The sequence below is a fragment of the Ovis aries genome, chromosome 14 (genome assembly GCF_016772045.2).
Source record: "Ovis aries strain OAR_USU_Benz2616 breed Rambouillet chromosome 14, ARS-UI_Ramb_v3.0, whole genome shotgun sequence".
In the NCBI taxonomy this organism is placed as follows: domain Eukaryota; kingdom Metazoa; phylum Chordata; class Mammalia; order Artiodactyla; family Bovidae; genus Ovis; species Ovis aries.
In genome coordinates, this window is record NC_056067.1 from 38738308 (window position 1) to 38758070 (window position 19763).

At 44.6% G+C, this 19763-nt stretch overlaps 1 protein-coding gene and 1 long non-coding RNA gene across 15 annotated transcripts; one reads left to right on the forward strand and one right to left on the reverse strand.

Annotated features, from left to right (window-relative positions):
• The first annotated feature begins 869 nt into the window (after positions 1 to 869).
• On the forward strand, positions 870 to 17891 carry ZNF821 (zinc finger protein 821). Of its 14 annotated transcripts, none has more exons than XM_060398466.1 (10): positions 870 to 1133; positions 1804 to 1866; positions 3032 to 3149; positions 3921 to 4065; positions 4447 to 4561; positions 11500 to 11625; positions 14150 to 14295; positions 14980 to 15084; positions 16026 to 16192; positions 16921 to 17891. In XM_060398466.1, exons 5-10 carry the CDS (start codon positions 4522 to 4524, stop codon positions 17573 to 17575), a joined length of 1239 nt encoding a protein of 412 aa, XP_060254449.1. In that variant the 5' UTR covers positions 870 to 1133; positions 1804 to 1866; positions 3032 to 3149; positions 3921 to 4065; positions 4447 to 4521; the 3' UTR covers positions 17576 to 17891. The 14 variants fall into 14 exon arrangements, with proteins under 14 accessions (XP_060254449.1, XP_042087826.1, XP_060254447.1 ...); XM_042231892.1 differs by having other exon boundaries at positions 3983 to 4065; XM_060398464.1 differs by having other exon boundaries at positions 2444 to 4065.
• LOC132657747 (uncharacterized) lies at positions 4446 to 16991 on the reverse strand. The gene is made up of 2 exons (XR_009596314.1): positions 15574 to 16991; positions 4446 to 9268 (listed from the first exon to the last, which is right to left on the reverse strand). It is a non-coding gene; the product is annotated as an uncharacterized LOC132657747 (long non-coding RNA).
• Positions 17892 to 19763: the final 1872 nt, after the last annotated feature.

Below are 19763 nucleotides of genomic sequence, written 5' to 3' on the forward strand. Positions count from 1 at the left end.
TTTCCACCGCATGCCCTACTTCTCCAAGTGAGCCTTATCAAAGGCAGATACACATTCTACAATGAGAGGGATGACAGAATGAGAGGTAAGGAAGGGAAGTGGTGAGGAAATAGAAGGGAAAGATGAGAGGGGAAAGAAGTGTTTTATTAAGAACTGACCCAAATGTCTCTTAAGTGGCAACAATGCTACAAGTTACCCTTCTCTGAATTAATCCTATGCCGCCGGTGTACAGCTACTGTTATTAGTTGAGAATCATGTTCGAGACTTACATGTCTAAAAGGAATTAAAGATTTTTCTCCTCCGAGTTTCTGACAGCTGAACCTAGCCCCTCCCACGGTGGTCCGTGACCCCTAGGTCTCGGTCACATTTAACGCCTTAGGGGCCCGAAGAAACCGTGAGATGTAGGGAAATGAAGGGAAGAGTGTTTGGGTTTGGGGAAACGGGGAGGCTAAGGTTGGACTAAGGAGAGGGGGAGCCTGTGGTGGAACTGTGGTTGGGGGATGTGGGTTTTGTGGCTGAACTCGAAGGTGGGGTAGGAAACCAGGATCAGAGCTGACAGTCAGGGTGAAGTTAAAGGGTTCAGGAGACGATAAGGGGAGCTGAGGAGCTGACAGGACCAGAGAAAGACCTTGGAGAGTGCGAAGCTGGGTGGTCTCCGCGGGGCGAGGATGCAGACGAGGCCCCTCTCGAATGTCTGTGATTGGATGCTCTCTTAGATTCCGCCTCCCCGGACCCCCTCCCTATAAGCCCCGCCCATGCCTCCGGGCGCGCGCCTGGGGAGCGGGGAGGGGGACCAAGCTGAAGAAGGGGGGAGGCGGGGGGGTGAAGAGGAGAGACTCGTGCACGCGCTCCACTCGCTGCGGGTGCGCGAGCAGCGCGCTCCCGCCACCCGCGTCGCCATCTTTTCCCCCTCAGTCTGTCTGTCTGCTGTTGGCTTTGTCCGTCTGCAGCGCCGCCCCTCGGCTCCCCACCACCGGCACGACCCGGAGCTGCCCTCTGCCCGCCGGGGCCCAGTCGCGGAGAGCCCCGGCCCGGCGGGCCCGAGCTACGGCTCGGGGCCCATTGTCCGGCGGTCTGTCTGTCCGGAGGCGGGGCCCAGGGACCCGGAGCGCCGCGGAGCGCCGAGGCGCCGGGTAAAAAGACCCCCGACTCTTTCCATCCGGCACCAGGCTGAGGATGCAGGGGCTCCTCGCCCCCTCCCTTGGTCGCCGGCTGTCGGTCCTTTTGTCAGTCTGCGTCTGGGGAAGGGGCCAGGGGCTCACTCTGGCCTGGGGGGCGGGGGCCGTCCTGGCTCTGACCCTCCCCCTGCCCCCGGCTCCCGCGACGCGGCTGGACCCGGCTGACTCCCCACCGCGGCCGTCCCTCTTTCCCGTCCCTCTGGCGATCTCGGGCGCGGGAGGGGTGTCCGCGCCGCCGCCCTCCCCGCGTGGGCCTAGGTCGGTCTCAGCCGGGCACCGCCGGGACGGCCCCGGCGTCTGACAGGCTGGGCTGGAGCTGGGGGAGGGAGAGGATGGGCGTGAGGGTGCCGACCCGGGTATCAGTCCGGAGCCGCCGTCTCCAGAAAGGCTTCTAAATTTAGATTTCTGAGAAGACCGTATTGTCTGAGCGATTGTCTGAGCCGCCTCGGAAGACCTCTGGCTCTTGGCTGATAATTCCCGGGAATCTACCTGTGCTCCTGCTTCAGGAAGCCAGAGGGACCGTCTCGGCTGAGTATACACAATCTCCGGACCAAACAGAAGCGGGAACAGGGTGAACCGGGAGGCGGCTACGTGACCAGCTTTCTTGTCCTCTCCTTTCTGGCAGGTACAAACCACTGGGATTCAAGCGAGTTTACTTTGCTCCGTGGGAACTGCACCAGATCTGGAGGTGGGAGTGAACCCTCTTTTCTTAAAGCTTGGATTTCACCCATTTTTTCCTTGCTGAAGTCTGTGGCATGCCCTGGAACCTGCAGCCTAACACCTGTGAGAGATCAGGGACAGTGTTAAGAGGAGTTATTGGCCTCCCTCCCAAGGATTCTTAACCTTGTGCTAAAGATGGACAAAGCTGCCTCCCTTTTAAAATAGGATCCCTTGTAAACCTGAATCTTCCCATCCTCTTTTTCTTCCAGATGGTGATGTTCAGGCTAGCCATGTACATTTTTGTATGGGTTTCGGATTACGACTTGGGAACTGAGTGTTGAAAGTAAAACTGAGTTAGTGAACTTTAGGGCACTGTGTCTATGGAATTCATTAGCTTTTACTGCTGTAAAACAATTGGCTAATCTCTGAAATCTTGTTGTGCAGTCAAGAATGTACCTCCAGTGCTAGGTTTTTTAATTGTTAATTAAGTAAATGACATTTATTTTCAAGAGTCCAAAACCCCACAGGCTTTCTTTTCTTTTCTTTTCTTTTTTTTTTTGAGGGAGGTAAGAATATTTGCTTCTGTTCTCCCTTCAATCCCTCAGGTGTGAAGTCAATCCCATTGGGTACCATCTGGCTGGTTCCTCATTTGACCACTAGGAGGATTGTGAGATGCAGTGGACACTGGCGATTTAAATATGCAAATACTGATCTCTGTTTCCGACTTGTAGCTTTAGTATTGTTTAGTATTTAGTATTGTTGCCTCACCAAGATGATCTGAATAGAGCCTGTCTCAAATTATTTGGCCTTCTTTTGAAGGAACTTTATTGCCTTTATCTCATAGTTTCAATTTCAGATCTTGATGGGAAGAAAATGTAAATATTAGTTAAGATTTCGTTTCTTCCTTATACAGTAGAGAGCTATAGCTCTGCAAATTTGGGGGAAAAAATGATAGGCAACCTGCATTTCACTCAACTTTCTGTTTTGTGATTCCACAGACTTACAGAAAAAGACCCAAAGTGTAATATTCATTCACCGCTTCAGTTTATGACATAACTACTTGATTAAAAAGAAATCATCTACACAAACAAAACTTAGAGAACACATTTCATTAACATTAGCACTCAGCATTCTACCTTAAAATTGATTTTTACTGTATACATTTGGAGTGTTGTTTTTTTTTTTAATTAAAGGTCTGAAAAAGAACTGTGTTTGATATGCAGATATGATAGAAGACTGCCTGAAAGCTGCTTCCTTTGCCACTTCCTGTGGAGGCCTGTCTTTGCCATTTGCGGTTTCTTTCTTCTTTTGGTAAGGGGAGGCAGGATCTGATTACAGGTCTGAGGTCCTTTCTAGCTACATAGAGGAGTTAGTTGGCATAACAGGAGGCAAGTCTTCACTAACTTGAGTGCAAAGTATAGATAGTAGTAAGTAAACCTCTCATAATGCCTCTTAAGGCAGTAAACTACAATTTTATATTTGCTTATTCAGTGTGAGTACAATTTGAGAAGGCAGGAACTGAAAGAAAAGTTTGAGGGTGATCAGGTCCACATTCTTATCTTTGGTAGGAAAGAGAATATCTCTCTTTTCAATCTATGTCTGTTTATTCACTCTGTCTTTCAAAGAAAATTCACAGCTTCCTCTACTAATCCATTTCAGACTCTCTAACAACACTTAATGCTGGGAAAGCCTTTCTTATAACTAACCAGGAACTGTAGGCGTAAGTATCTGTTTCCTCCTATTTCAGGGAAGCAGGTGCATGTCTCTGCAACAGGTCTCATTTGGGGACTTTTTCTCTTTGTTCTTCCCACTCTTTGCTACACAGAGGCTGGATTGAGAAGAGGCACTACAGTTATTAACTTTGACCACCACCTGGGAGCATGTGAGCAGGGCCAGGTTGATAACTTCACATTGGGGTATTGAATTAGTACTCAACAATGTGGATGGCGCCCAGCTCTTCTGGTGAAAGCCCATCTTCAGCATTGGAAGTCTGATTTGCTTTAGTGCCCTGTCATCCACAGTGCCTGGCACTGTGCCTACATCACTAGATAGAGGCTCTACTCCCCGTGTTTTCATTGACAGGTGCCCAAGAGTTTTGAGATAGTTCCTGTTTCACAGGAATGTGGTGCCTTTGTCCTCTCCAGGAGACATAACCTCTTGAAAAAAACATCTGGAGGCTCCCATTGGTGCAGATTGCAGGATTTGACTTCCAGAGGGCATGTGACATGTGAGCTGCCACCCTCTTGAGCTTCCTTTGCTTCCTTTTACAATTTGTGGGGTGAGCCCACAGTGTGTCTAATGCTGGTTGCCTGAGTTTTTCACTTTCTTTTCTACCCCATGACCTTGAACATGATTACTTAACAGTATTCTGGATTCCACAGGTGGATTTAGAGTGGAATCCTCTAAATCCTTTAGACTCCCCTCTCAAACTTCTTGGGACCTTAATGTTATGCTAGAGATTTATTCATTTCTCTCTTTAAGTAGTACAGTAATTTATAAATGGTGAGTTTTATATGCTCAAAAACTATTTTAAAAAGTCTTTTATCTTTTAATTGTGTATAATTTCCAGGCTGAATGACACATGCTAACATTATCCTTTTTATTGTAGGTCAGCACCTTGCAAGGAGGTGGTAACATCCAGTCGTGAAACTGGGAAAAGCCAGAGCTCTTGGATCAGGGAAACATGTCCCGTCGGAAACAGACAAATCCAAATAAAGTTCACTGTGAGTATGGGGCTCTTTTCTTCTGAAACCTGGGAATGCTGAGGGTTGGAATGGAAGAGTAATCTGAATTTAGGTGGTTGGCTCACACTCATTCTTGAAGCAAAAAAGAGTCAAAGGTGTCAAATGTGATGGATTTAAAGTGTGTCTGTGCTAGGGGAAGTCTTGGAAACCTGTCTTAGGAATAGGTGTTCTTGATTCATCCTTAGTATTCACATTAACAGATATTTATAGGGTTCCTACTCTGTGCAAAGCCTTGTGCTAGATACCAAGGCTATAAAACAATAAAATGATACGTAAGACTAAAGTGTAGCCACAGATATATAGAGAGGTAGATGAGCATATAGCAAGATAATCTATGCTAAGTGTCAAATAAGGATGCTGTGCACTGTGTGTACTACAGAAGTTAAGAGGAGGGAGAGAACTCCATGGACTGAAGTAGCGAGGGAATGCTTGATAGAAGAGGCCCCACAACATGACTTTGAACTGGGCTTTAGAAGGTAGAAGGTAGGTTTTTTTAAAACAGAGGAAAGGAGAGGTAAAATCAGGTAGGGGAAACTGCATGAGCGAAGATACAAAGGGAATGCACATGATATGTTCAGGGAACAAGGAGACTTTGTATGAAGCAAAAGTTTCATTCGTTCAGAAACCACAGACTATGAGGTTGGAGATGTTTAACTCTACATTGCAGAGGCCTGAAGGCCAGGCCAAGTTCATACTTCATTGTGACTGTAAGGAGATACTGTAAGGTTTTTAAACAGGGAGAGTGGAGTGACATTTAGACCACAAAGCAGTGTGCGGAGTGGATCACATGAAGGAGAGACTGGTAACAGGAAACGGCCATGCTTTACTGCCTTGCATTATTTGTCAGCAGGTTCCTATGTTTGTTTTAGTTCAGTAATTGAATTGTAAACTTCTGGAGGGCAGACACTATGTCCCATATATAATTCCTGCTCTCCCTTTCAACTTTTAGCACTGCTCAGATTTGTTGTTGTTTACTTACCAAGTCATATCCAACTATTTTGTGACCCCGTGGGCTGTAGCCCGCCAGGCTCCTCTGTCCATGGGATTTCCCAGGCAAGAATACTGGAGTGGGTTGCCATTTCCTCCTCCAGGGTAACTTCCTGACTTAGGGATTGAACCCATCTCCTGCTTGGCAGGTGGATTTTTTTTTTTTTTTAACCACTGAGCCATCAGGGAAGCAGCACTCCTCAGAGTAGGTGTTCAAAAGGGCCTTATTAAATTAGCATTAACATATTTACGCAGATTTGAGACCTGTAACCAATTTCCCTTGTTCTGAGCAGATAAATATCTTCATTCAAACATAAAAAAGAGACAAATAGCCCCCTGTTGTTATGGAGGACTGACTAAAGCACAGCAACATTTGAAGGGAATTCAGCATTAGAACATTTGAAAGATTTTTTTTTTTTTAAGGAAAGAAATCCTACATTTGAGAGGTAGGTTAGTCAAGGAGTTAAAAGGACTAAAATTTATTGAAAAGATACTGTATGCTAAACAGTGTGTACCTTATTTTATTTTATTGGGTAATTTCAAGAGTGGGAGAGAAAACCATAGGTACAGAGAAATTAAGAGGACTTCAGTATGTTATAGATTAAATGAGTTTAGGGTGGCAAACATTCATATACAATTAATTCTTCTATTCAAGTCCCAGAAGAGTTGTATAAAACAGAGCAGGTTGGATGCTTCTCAGAGTGTTTTCTATAGTAAGTGGATCTGGAAGGCTGCTTAATATAAAAGTGAGTGGTTCAGGAACAATTTAGAAATTGCTGCCAAAACAGTGAAATTTAGTGGCCCTAAATGTGAGGATTGTCAAGAGAGCTAAGATGAATTATCTGTAGCATAGGTAATTGAACACAGAAGTTCAGAAGGATTGTCTTCTCTGCTCTGGTTTGAAGATGAATATTGATAAAGACACAGATGTTTCCAGAAGGCAGGGTAGGAAAGGAACTCTTAGTAGAGTGATGAGTTCACAAATAAGGCAGTCACTGGAGTTTGGATTTACCTATTAAAGCCACCTGTCCAAAGAGACTTGGAGGAATGTAGCTCACAGAGATGATATATGACTGTGATTAGTCCAGGGGAGCCAGTAAATGCTTGTGTGGCAGATTCCTACACCCACATAGCATAAATCCATAGCCACATCTCTTCCCATGGTAGTCACTCAAAGCCAGGGTGAGCTGCTATTGGAGTTGGAACACAGGCCATAGAGAAGAAGGGAATACCGTATCCGCAGCTGCAGAAATGCAGTTTTCTAGAGTTGAGCTAGTGAATATCGTAGTACAGTAGTGGGGCGGGTGGGACTTTGCAGACTGCACTGGTGACCATTAAGAGGGTGATGAACAGCAAGGTTCAGGTGCAGCTAAAAAGCAGACCTTCAGGGAGGGGACCTTTGGGCAGGAAATTGTGAACGTATCTCACACGATGGGCTAAGAAAGAAGAAAGACCCTGAGATTTGCTAGTCTCTGGCGACCTTCTGCTTATTTACTATTTGGGGACTAAAGCTGATCCTCCCTTTTTTGAAAGGTCATTTTCTCATTTCCCATGATAATAATGACAAGTGGAAATTAATAATTTCAGTCTTCTGACCACGTGAGCCTTCTATCCCCTTGTGGTGAAATAGAACCAATGAAATATATTGAATTTAATGCCTCTCCTCTATTTAAAGTAAATGGAATGGATTCAAGTTCTGGGAGGTGGGAAGGTCTGCAGAAGCTTTGCTTAAATGTCAAAGCCAATCGGCATTTGAGCAGAGTAATGGCTGAGCTCCATCAGATCTGCTTTCTGGGAAGAAAAGCATTGTGTGGCATGAAGCTCAAAGCCCGCCTGAAAGAATACATTAAGAATCGCACTGCTGTAGCACGGCAGCATCTGTCAGATCTACTTTAGAAGCCAACGCACAGGGTGCTCTGGCATATACTTGGTTTTCCTCAGGACTGTATCTGGATCTAAATTATCGTCATGATCTCTCCTTCTCCCAGAAACATCTAGGCACTCTTTATGTTTTGCCCAGTTGGTTAATAGACTTGATGCAGAGCTTTTGGAATAGAAGTCCAGAATTATTGTTAGTTACAGAGGAACTGCTGATAGCTTGAGATCTCGGTTAGATCTCTTCCCTCCCTCCTTCCTTATCTCACCCCCTTCTGAGTACAAACTTCTGTAAACTGTTTCTAGAGTGGTTTCAAATACAGTCCTTTGCACACTTTCATTTGATGTGTTTGTACCAAGCAAACCACTTAAGTAAAGGAAAACTTTTTCTTAAGAGACTTTTGTTTTCAAATTATATATGAGACTGAAAACTTCCAACTTCAATTAAAGTTTTGTAACTTTTACATAGAAGTAGGAAAAAAGGCTTTAAAGTCCCTCATCTTCTAAAATGTGCAGTTTGTTTTGTCTTTATTCATTGTCAGCATCCTTGTAAGATAATGGTTCTGTTCCCATCATGTGGTAGCACCTCAGTTACAGAGACTGTAAGCTAGAAAAAGAATCCTAAGCACCTCATTCCTAACACTAACTTATTTTATTTTGAATTTGACATCTCTCCTAGAAAATGTCTCAACTGCTTTACTTAATTTCATTCCACCAGACATTGCATTTATTTAACTGCACCAAAGACTCAAGAAAGAGAATTGTAAAAATCTTCATCTCAGGCTTCTCATCTGTTCTACAGACTTGCTTGTGTGACTTTATTCTTATCTGGTCTAAAAAACCTTAGCCAAATCAGACCAACAGTATCTAGATTTCATACCATAAAAATGAGAGGTAGCACCTTGCTTTTTACTGTTGAGCTTAGATGACTTTTTCTCAACTATCAATAGACAAATAAATACCCATGTTAATTAAATAAGATGGTTACTTTACATTGATATCTAAAAACCAGAGGATTTTTTTTAACCTACTCCAATAGTCTTAAGACAGAAGGAAATAATAATTCTACACTGTAAAAGCAGGCAATTGTGTAACTAGTATCTGTATAGATCATATTATACCTGAGTTAATATGACATACTTTTAGCAAGTATCACTACCTTCTTATGAAATAATCCTTTTTTATAGTTTTTATATAGTTTGCTTTATGTTGATATTTAAAATAGGAATATCCCTGAGGAGTAAAGTTTACCTTAGCCTTTTTCCCAAGTCAGGAGTGGAATAAAATATGGGACCATAGCTTTTCTTTCCAAACTGCCAAAGGAAAGAATAACAGAATTAATATAGCCCAACTATCCAAGGTGAGACTGCTCTGAAAAGTCCTGGATAGGATGGCTGTATTATACAGACTCTTCTCTGTTCTGTGAAGGCCTAAATATTTAGATAACATCAAGAGAAGTAAAATTTTAGCCCAGGTTAATGGAGACTAGACTGAATTACTAGCTGATCTTAAAAAGTACATATCCTTTTAGATGTCCTTCTAATCCAGTGGTGATTCTCCATTAAGAAAGGAGGGGAAAGCGTAGATTCTTGGTGTGTTAAAAACCTAGCTGGTTTCTAGATAGGCTTTTTTAGTGATGTCTTTGATGCGGATGGTCTGACCTTGATAATTATATGCTAGTACATAACTTATTCCTTAGTGTCATACCTGCCACGGCCACCAGGTCCAAAAACATGCATTTACCCAGAGTTCATTAACTGTTCCAGTTGACCTTGGTCTTGTGGTTACAGAGGAACCAACAAGGAGAAATTCAATATTTTACTCCTGCAGAGAGGAAAGAGAAGGCACTGTAACAAAGAATTCATTTTTTGCTCTCCATTGCTATAATTTATACCCAGTGTGTCATCCTGAATATTATGAAAGTTGACGTGAAGCGGCTAATTTTTCTTTACTTGAGGGCTGTGTATCTAGAAGTGCACTTAGACTTTCAGCATCTCTGTTCCCACTCACGGTGTCATTCAGAGCAGCATAATATCACTCTAAGCCAGGTAACTCATCACATGGCGTCAGAGCCAGGAACATGATGGTTCCTTCCGTCGTTACTGGCCTTGAGGATATTACTTTGATATTTGCACTGTGTATATCAGTGTCTCCTGGAAGGAAAGTGACACTGACAGTACAGTGATCAGAGCTATTCTTATCACACGGAGACAAGCATTTGTTTTTGGTAACATCACTCTAATGAACCGCTTAAACTTCTGTTTACAACTGTGCTAGAAAGGAGTTGAAAAATATGGTTATTAAAGGTTGGATAGACTGGAGTTTGAATCTTTATTTCCACCATAGATCTTAGTTTTTCTCCCAAGTAAAATATGGATAGTAATTCCCACAACAAAGAGTCTTGCAGAGAATTAAGGTGAAGTAGCAACTATAAAGGAGGAGAAGGGGGCAAAAGAGGATGAGATAGTTGGATGGCGTCACTGACTCAATGGACATGAGTTTGAACAAACTCTGGGAGATGATGAAGGACAAGGAACCCTGGCGTGCTTCAGTTCATGGGATCGCAAAGAGCCAAACACGACTTAGCGACTGAACATCAACAAAGCAACAATAAAGCACTTAACACAGCCTGGAACTAGGAAGTGCCAAATAATCACTATTATTAGCATTCAGCACTTAACATATAGGACATGTTCACTGAATATTTGCTGAACAAATACCTAAGTGAATCACATAAAGCCCGTGTGTGTTCTCAGTCGCTCAGTCATGTCCAAGTCTTTGCGACCCCATGAAGTATAGTCCACCAGGCTCCTCTGTTTATGGAATTATCCAAGCAAGAATACTGGAGTGGGTTGCCATTTCCTCCTCCAGGGGATCTACCTGACCCAGGGATTGAACCTGTGTCTCCTGTGGCTTCCTGCATTGGCAGGTGGGTTCTTTACCACTGAGCCTCTTGAGAAGTCATACTTCACATCAGTTTCTTCACTGCCCGAAGACTAGTTGTTCAAGTCATTTGACCAGGTCGTTTCTCCTAAATCATTGTATCAGCCTTGGAATCTGAGCCTGTTTAATTTCCCTTCTCTCTTCATTAAGAAAGCACCTGGCCTATTGTCAGACGTTTCACTAGGGCTTTTATTATTCTTCCTTGGTGGCTGGAGAATAGGGATTGTAGTTTCCACTCTGACTGAGATAATGGAAACCTTGAGAAACCTAATTCTTTTTTTCCTTATGCCTGGCCTCTTGGAAATCAAAGAGCACTTAAATGTTAACTCTTCAATAACCACACAGACACCAGGCAGAGTTCCTTGGGGTAAATGCACAATCAAGGATGGTTCCAGGGCTTTTGGATACTCTATACAAAGAGGAAAAAAAAAAGACCACACTAAACCGAGGAGACTAAATGAAATATTATCCTGTTGTGAACTGGTTGGCATGTTTCAGGAAGTTTGTTCCTCAGCAGAAGTGAGTTCACATATTGTCCATTTTCCTTTTAATCAATCATTGAACCAATTTTTTATTTGCTTGTGACTAATTTTTATAGATGTGAGAGAGTCAAGGGAAAACTTCCATAGTATGTCTTGTAAGGAGAATGGATGAAAGATGGGGTCAGAGATATTGTTTTTAGATGGATCTTTTGAAGCACTTGTTTATATAGTCAGAAGTTGGCAGTCAGGGCCATGTCGCTAATACACTATGATTCGAAATTATGCCCAGATTTGTCGCCCTATCTTCATCCCATCGCTTTGCCTCCTCTTGTCTCTGTCTCTCCATTCCTGATGGAACATTATAATAGCAATTTATTACCTCTAAAAGGAGTCAAGAGTAGGAGGATTTAAGAGAAGCAAATGCTGCTTTCTAGAGCATCTGGCTTCTTGCCCAGGCAGAGTAGCTGTGCCCAAAAACCACTGGAGGCCACCAGCTGACTTGGAGATGAATGACCCCACCACAGGGTACCTGCCTGTCTCCTACCTTTGAATGGTCTGCCTTTCCAACCAGCTTGCCTGGGGATGTACCGCCCAGCTGGTGGCCTGACTATTTTTCCTTGTGACCACCAGGGGATCAAGTATTTGCTGGGCTAGAAGAGCAAGCCCGCCAGGCGATGATGAAAACTGATTTTCCTGGAGACCTTGGCAGTCAGCGACAAGCTATCCAACAACTAAGAGATCAGGACTCCAGTAGCAGTGAGTTCTACACCTTCTGGTAATGACTCAGGGCAATGGGAGAAGAATTATCAGAGTGTGTGTGCTCTGGGGATTGTGCATGGGGGTTGGGAGGAAGACATGAAGGAGATTTGTGGATCCTCAGTGTTCCCACAGGTGTTCTAAGGTGTATGGTCATATGCTTGTTCAGGGAGAGAACAGGTTTGACATTATGTTTTTTATTTTTTTTTAATTCAAGGACTGCAGTACTTGGCATAGTGCCATACATAGATAGGTTTGTGATAACTCTGATAGGGGCATAGGGATGTTTAGTATGCAAGGAGCCCCTGGGCTAGGTCAAATAAGAAAAAAAAGAAAATCCCTGTCCCTTAGAATCTATTTATTCATAATTAATAAATATAAGCATGGTATTCGTGAAAGTTTTGCTTGAGGACCCAGTTTTAATGCTCTATAAGAGGATTTGCTTATTAGTGAGATTACATAGCATATAAAATGCTGATGTGGAAGTCTTCCCACCCCACGTCCTGAGTAGATCCCTTTGATTAAGAGATTGAAAAGACGGTGGCTGGTAACTGGTTGAGCCTCAGGGATCATCTGTTCCATGACTTGCTTGAACAAATACACTTTGAGATGTGTTATTTTCTAGGATGATACGCTCACTTTACTAATTTGATCCTTCTGATATTGGTTGTTATTAGTATCAATTCAGATTGACATTTCTGATTTTTCTCCACATTTGGGGTTGGAAAGGAAAGAAGAGGGAGAGAGTTCTGCACTCTTCTATGCACTACGTTTTCTATTTAAACTAACATGTTAGCAATAAAAAGTAATTTAGCAAGTCATTGCTCAGGTATAAAAAAATAAACCCAAATATTTCTAGAAAATCTGTGGGAGCCACCAGTTTTAGTAGTAGGTGGGAATGCCAAATCTATAGAAGTCTGGTAGGTTTCCATTCTGGAAAAGTTGTATCACCCCTTTACATGGCAGACTTTTTTTTTTAACCTTTCTAGTAGATATATTTGAATTTTTGAGAAATTACAAAAAGTGTTTGATACAGTATTGTCTTAGACTACAAGTATACTAAATAAGCTGATGAGAAAACATTGTGTCATTTAATCGGTGCCAATCCTTATTTACTGAAGTGGATTCAAACTAAACCTTTGGACTGAGGAGTAGTGCACGTGCACCACAGATCTTTCCAGGGCTCACATCCAGGCCACTAACCAAGTGGAGTCTCTAACAGAGACACAGGTAACTACCAGCAGGTGACATGGGTAGATTTTCTTTGGAAGAAAGGGAATGTGACCAGTTTTGCCCAGTTACTGGTAGATTTAGAAATTACTTAAGGGATAGTAGAAGATAAGCATCATTAGCTAAGAAAGCTGAGTCCCACTGCCAGTGCAGAAAGCCTGGTGAAGCTCCATCCTGTATTCCTCTCACTGACATTCAGGCCCAAGAGTCCAAGATCCAGGTGGTGTGGGACGGGACTAGAGTCTGACAGCTTCCCCAGGTTTGGCTTCCTCTCGGGATCTTCAATGTACTAGCACTTTTTTTTCCCTTTCAGAAAGAACTCCTTACATTACTATGTTTTTTAAAAAAAAAATCATTTCTTTTCCTATTTTATAATAGAGAAAAAAAAATCAGCTCACACAAACCTTGCAGATCCCCCAGCCACAGGCAGACCTCTGCACAGCCGCATCCTACACCTAAACTAAAACAAACTCAATTCTTACTTTAGTCATGAGAAATGATGTTTCATCCCGAAGTAAAGAATATCTTGTTCCCTCCAGTTAAGCATTCAGTTATCCATCAGATAATCCAAGGAACCACCAGGAATAATGGACTTATTTAGCCTAGACTGCTGAGTTCCTAGCAGGGTGAGGACACCGTGAGTCAAACACCACTGCAGAATGCCAGAGGTTGGTTGCTGTACTAACTCTTGCACTGTCCTGAGCAGCTTTTCCCCTAGAAAGTGACATTTTTACCTAATTTCCTACTACCTCCTTTATTGATAAGAAGAAAGAAAAACTTGGTGTTTCTACAGGTGCTCCTTGGGGTTTGTTGGGAGAGAAAAGACGAGTGGGTCTCAGAATAGAATAGAGTATGACACCATGGAGAAACTGTGCAGTGAGGTTAGGGACAAAAGTAAGTAATAAAATCAGTGCTAAGTGTTGGTAAGTTGGAAGTGGTGTGTTGTTGGAATAAGCATGGTGTGAGGTGCATGGGAGGTGTGATTTGAAGTGTGAGATATTTGGGAACCGTGTGTAAGAAGGTATCGCTTTTATGATAATATACAAGGCTTAATAACCATTTTCCAATGCAGTTTTACCTCCAATTTTCTCTTTTGTGTATATATGACAATATAAGGAACAGTTAGAGCTGGCTTCCACTTAACATGATTGGTACTCAAAAAAAGCTCTGATACCAACTATATTATGGAAGATCTGGGGGTGTTTTCCATTTTAGCTGCAAACTCTTGGGTGGAAAGCAACACAAGATGTACTCATGCAAAAATCAGAACAAGTGACCAGTTTGTGTGTTCCAGGTGACAGTGAGGGAGATGAAGAAGAGACCACACAAGATGAAGTCTCTTCCCATACGTCAGAGGAAGATGGAGGAGTGGTCAAAGTGGAAAAAGAGTTAGAAAATGCAGAACAGCCTGTTGGTGGAAAGAAAGTGGCAGAGCATGAGGCAAGTGACAAATGGCTTCTGGGCACCCTTCCCCTTCTGCTCTGTCCAGATGCCTCTCCTCCACCTGAAGCAACTCTTGCCTCTGAGGGTCTCCCAGGTTTTCAGACGCAGCCTCTCTTCTTTTACAGCACCAGGTACCCTACCCTCAGGCACATAGTTCTCATCACACCCAGCCTTCCTTTTCCACCCGCCCACATATCACTTTACCCACACACAGCTCCTACTCCCAAAGCTCCCCACTTCTTTCTGGCAGAATGTCCATCTTTGTAAAACTATTAGCTGACTTCCTGAGATGTGCTCTTGAATACGCTTGCAAATTTCAGTCACAGTGTTAAATGAGGTGCCATCCTTTCACTAAATTGTCTCTTGAGGATTCCTGCAAGAGGCATGGCAGGAGGGAAAGCTAGTCTTCTCCCTACAGAGTTTACCTTAGCGGGGAAAAATTAGATAAGCTCTCTGGAGTAATTCTATGTCTTCATGGCAGGAAGCCTTGGAGAAAATGAAGATGGGAACAAATTTAATTCCCTTTCCCCCGTCACTCTGCTTTGACCCACGATGGGAACCTGAGAATAATGTATGATAAAAGGTTGTGTTACTTTTAACAGCATACCCTTTTAGAAGAAGCAGGGGCAGGGAAGAGACTGGTAAACCATCTTAGTGAATTGCCTACTTGTTGTGTTGCAGGTCACGGAGAATTTGCATTCTGACCCATTACTTGGACTCTGCCAATGTCCCCTCTGCCAGCTCGACTGTGGGAGTCGGGAGCAGCTGATTGCTCACGTGTACCAGGTATGGACTGGGGAGCCACACGCTCCGGAAAACAGGCACCAATGACTTGTTTAGCCTTTGCCTCCAACCCCAGAAAGAACCTTGGGTTGTTTTTGCTTCCACCCAGATTCCACTTTTAGAGAATAAGTGGGATACATTGAGTGAATATGTTCTGGGTTCCCAGGCAGACATTGTGAAAATTAAGTATCATTTTTTTCCTAAAGTAATTAATGTATATTTTATATAGTGAGAGAGAAATGGGCTTTGTTTAAAAAAAAAATGAATTAACAGATGTTTCTGAAATACTGGAGAAAGTTAGTGTAAACCAATGCATCAGAACAAGATGACCGTCCAGTCGCAGAACACATGTGTCTTATGATTTGTAGTGAACAGGCATCAGCACGCGTGGCAGCCTGGGCTTTACCATAAAGACCACTGGGTCGTGAGGGGAAGCGTTTCTTTGGAAGACTGATATTAAAAGATGGAAGGAAAGGCTGTGCATTTAAATACCTTCTGGGTACCAGTCTTCCCAGCCAGCTTCTAGACTTGGCCTTCAGTGCTCCTTTCCAGTGCACTTGTTGGGCTTCCCTGGTGGCTCAGGATGGTAACGTGCACTTGTGCCTACACAGCATGGGGCAAACAGACCATGAGAAAGTATCCTGAGCTAAAATTCTTCTCCGGCTCTGAAGAGGAATGTGGCATCTCATTTTTCCCCAAGCCAGCCCCACATCCTAGAACATAGTCAGAACTCAAATCAGTGAAATCTGAGCAGTGGTGTGGATGGCCTCACCCTTCTGAAGGCCCTTTAACATAAGCCTGTTCCTTTTCTGGATGCTAAATAGGGAGAAGAGTTCTTGTTCTAAGACTAAGGAAAGAGGGCTGTTTCCCAGAAAGTAGTTCCTCAATGGGTAGAACTTGTCCTGGAGCTGGTGTGAGTTGACAGATGAGGCTCTCTTTTCCAGCACACTGCAGCCGTGGTGAGCGCCAAGAGCTACATGTGTCCTGTCTGTGGCCGGGCCCTCAGCTCCCCAGGGTCACTGGGTCGCCACCTCTTAATCCACTCAGAGGACCAGCGGTCGAACTGTGCTGTGTGTGGAGCCCGTTTCACTAGCCATGCCACGTTTAACAGGTTAGCCGGGCGCCTAAACCTCTGTGCTGGGAGCAGATTACTGGGTGTGGCTTCTCCTTTGGCATTGCAAAGGCAACTGACTCTTGACTCTGGAAATACAAGGAAGGAGGCTAGTAAATATGTCCATTCCGTTAAAACACCCCCAAAGGGAAATGAATTCTCATGTCTTTCCTCGATCAGAATATCTTCATCTGGAAAGAGACGTGGGAAGTCCAAGAACCTTCATGATAAAGCATGGAGAAAGAAGTTAGAGAGGCCATGAGGACCCTCACAGGAGGACAGTCTCCACTGTGTCCAGGAAGCCTGGGGCTGTGTGCACTGTCCGCACCGTTTGCTAGTTAGTGTGCAAGGCAGGGTTGGGCAGGGGGAGGTGAAGCCAATGGACCGGATCTCCCCTACGGCAGCTCCCACCTCAAGGAGGACTGCCCTGCACAGCTCCTACAGACACCATCAGTTTGGCTTGAACAGGACTGCACATCATAAGGGCGCCTCCTCTGATTTCTGGTGGCTTGCTGTGGCAGTTGGCTCAGTCCCTAACTCCAGGTGGGCTTCAAGACTTGGTAGACACCCTGGCCCAAAGAAGGGCAAGAGTGGAAAGGTAGAGGAGGTCTCCCAAGTACTCAAACTGACCCCTAGTGGTGAACTTGGACTGACTGGCCTGGCAGGACAGAATAAATCAGGGCCTTGTTAGACCATGGCATTAACTGTACAAAATTTTTGCTTTCCAGTGAGAAACTCCCTGAAGTCCTTAATATGGAATCCCTACCGCCAGCCCACAGTGAGGGCCCCTCCAGTGCCGAGGGGAAGGACATTGCCTTTACTCCTCCAGTGTACCCTGCTGGAATTCTGCTTGTGTGCAACAACTGTGCTGCCTACCGGAAGCTGCTGGAAGCCCAGACCCCCAGTGTCCGCAAATGGGCCTTGCGTCGGCAGAATGAGCCTTTGGAAGTCCGGCTGCAGCGACTGGAACGAGAGCGCACAGCCAAGAAGAGCCGGCGGGACAATGAGACCCCTGAGGAGCGGGAGGTGAGGCGCATGAGGGACCGAGAAGCCAAGCGCCTGCAGCGCATGCAAGAGACAGACGAGCAGCGGGCACGCCGGCTGCAACGAGATCGGGAGGCCATGAGGCTGAAGCGAGCCAACGAGACCCCTGAGAAGCGGCAGGCTCGGCTCATCCGGGAGCGGGAGGCCAAGCGGCTCAAGAGGAGGCTGGAGAAAATGGACATGATGTTGCGAGCTCAGTTTGGCCAGGACCCTTCTGCCATGGCAGCCTTAGCAGCCGAAATGAACTTCTTCCAGCTACCTGTGAGTGGGGTGGAGTTGGACAGCCAACTCCTGGGCAAGATGGCCTTTGAAGAGCAGAACAGCAGCTCTCTGCACTGAAGCCACACCCTCCTGCCTGCCTTCCCGTTCACCACCCACCTGAGCCCACAGGGATCCTCACTCAGTCACCCTCAGATCCTGTCCTTGCAGCGGAGGCAGGCCCGGGTTTGTTGCAGGTGGACCTGCATACCCCTTGCATGTGGGAGCAGGATGATGGGGTCAGGTGGGACCTGGCTCCAGGCAGCTGTGGACGAGGGAGCAGGCACTCCAGACACTTCAACTCTCCAGCCCACTGCTGCAAGGTCTGCGTATGGGACTGTGGGGTCCCAGTGTGGCCCGCGGAGTTACGAGGGCAAATAAATTAATTTTATCTTTACTGCCCTTTCCTGCTCTTCTCTTGATTTCATTCTAGCAAATGAAGTGATCTAAGACCTGGATGGAAGTTTTCAGGCTGGAACTTCCAGTGATTGTCTTTTTCCAAGGGAGGGTGCTCCTCCACTTAGGCTCTCCAAGCAGAGATCACTTATCTGGCCCTTCACAAGTTAATGGCAACATTGAGAAAGAACCGATGCCGGCTTTGTGAGGGTCCATGCCGACGACCCTAATGAGGCTCACCTGTGGTCCCAAGAGCTATTTCAACCCAGCTTTCCTTTTCCAAACTCAGAAGGAGACACCTTTCCCATGACTGGGGCTTCCCTGATAGTTTGGTTGGTAAAGAATCCGCCTGCAATGCAGGAGACGCCAGTTCTATTCCTGGGGTTGGGAAGATCTGCTGGAGAAGGGATTGGCTACCCACTCCAGTATTCTTGGACTTCTTTTGTGGCTCAGCTGGTAAAGAATCCACCTGCAATGTGGGAAACCTGGGTTCGATCCCTGGGTTTGGAAAATCCCCTAGAGAAGGAAAGGCTACCCACTCCAGTATTCTGGCCTGGAGAATTCCATGAACTGTATAGGCCCTGGGGTTGCAAAGAGTCAGACATGACTGAGCAATATTGAGCATACCTTTTCCAAACTCAGAAGCAGACACCTTTCTTCATGACTGGCACTTGCTAAAGAGGATGTAGTATTTAGACTAGGTACCAACTAGTTGGCCCAGCAGAATTCAGCCTGCCAAACTTAAATTCTACCCTAGACAGCAGTCATTTGCATTTAGGGATACAGTCATAGAAACAGCTGTGATATTTAAGGTACATAGTGCCAGGGAACTCAATATTTGAAAGAAGAGGTAACAGCCCATCTTTTTATGTAGTCCCCAGAGCCAAGGTAGGATAATAAAACCCACTGAGGAAAATCCAGAGTGAAGGTGATACTGAGAGCTCAAGTCAGTAGTGGTCAAGACCAGAGCAAAATGACTACTATGGCAGTCTGTATGGCTGCCAAACCATGGAGGAGACAAGAGCTGAGGTCATTTCTAAAAAGCCGCCTATGATGGTACACAATAAGCACAAAACTTTCCTTAGCCTGCACCAAAGGTTGTGTACAGTTTAGATAATTATAGATCCTGAGGTCCAGAAGGAAGTGCCCTAGTTAAGTTGTAGCCAGAAAAATAACTATGCCAGGAATGTGGACCTCTTCCAATATCATAACAAGGAAACTTGGACTCCTCCCTGACCTCTGTAGGTTCAAGACTGCTTAAAGAGTGTTAACTGATCCCCCCCCCCCCCCCACCAAACTAGGGTTAATTCCTACCAGGCTGGCTGAAATACGTGTTTTGAAAAATTTTAATAAGCCTGGACAAAGTACTGGACATTTTAAAGAGAATACTTGAACCCAATGGCTTCCTCACAGAGCCCCACACTGGAAGTTCTACCTGGGATGTTTCAAAAATGGTTGAGTACTCATTATGTGTCAAAGATTGTTCTGAGCACTTTCATGATTATCTCATTTTAATTTTTACAACAAACTATGAGTTAACAAACTGAGGAATTAGGTGCCTGGATTTAACATTCTGTACTGCTAATTAATAGCAGTGTAACTTTGGGCACATACTTAAACCTCTTCATTTTCCCACCCATAAAATGGAAATAATAGTACTAGCAACAAGTAGTTGTTAATATATAACACACGTAGATTCTGTGGCACACGGCAAGTGCTCAATAAATGTGAGTAACTATTATGTATCTTGAGTGTTTCACCCCTTACTAGTGGTGAGCTAATACTCCGAAAGTTTCTGGCAGTGTTTCTGAGAATAGAATTAGAAAAAAGGCCAACAGTGAGGGCATCTACAGGTCCTTGTGGTTGTGCTAGT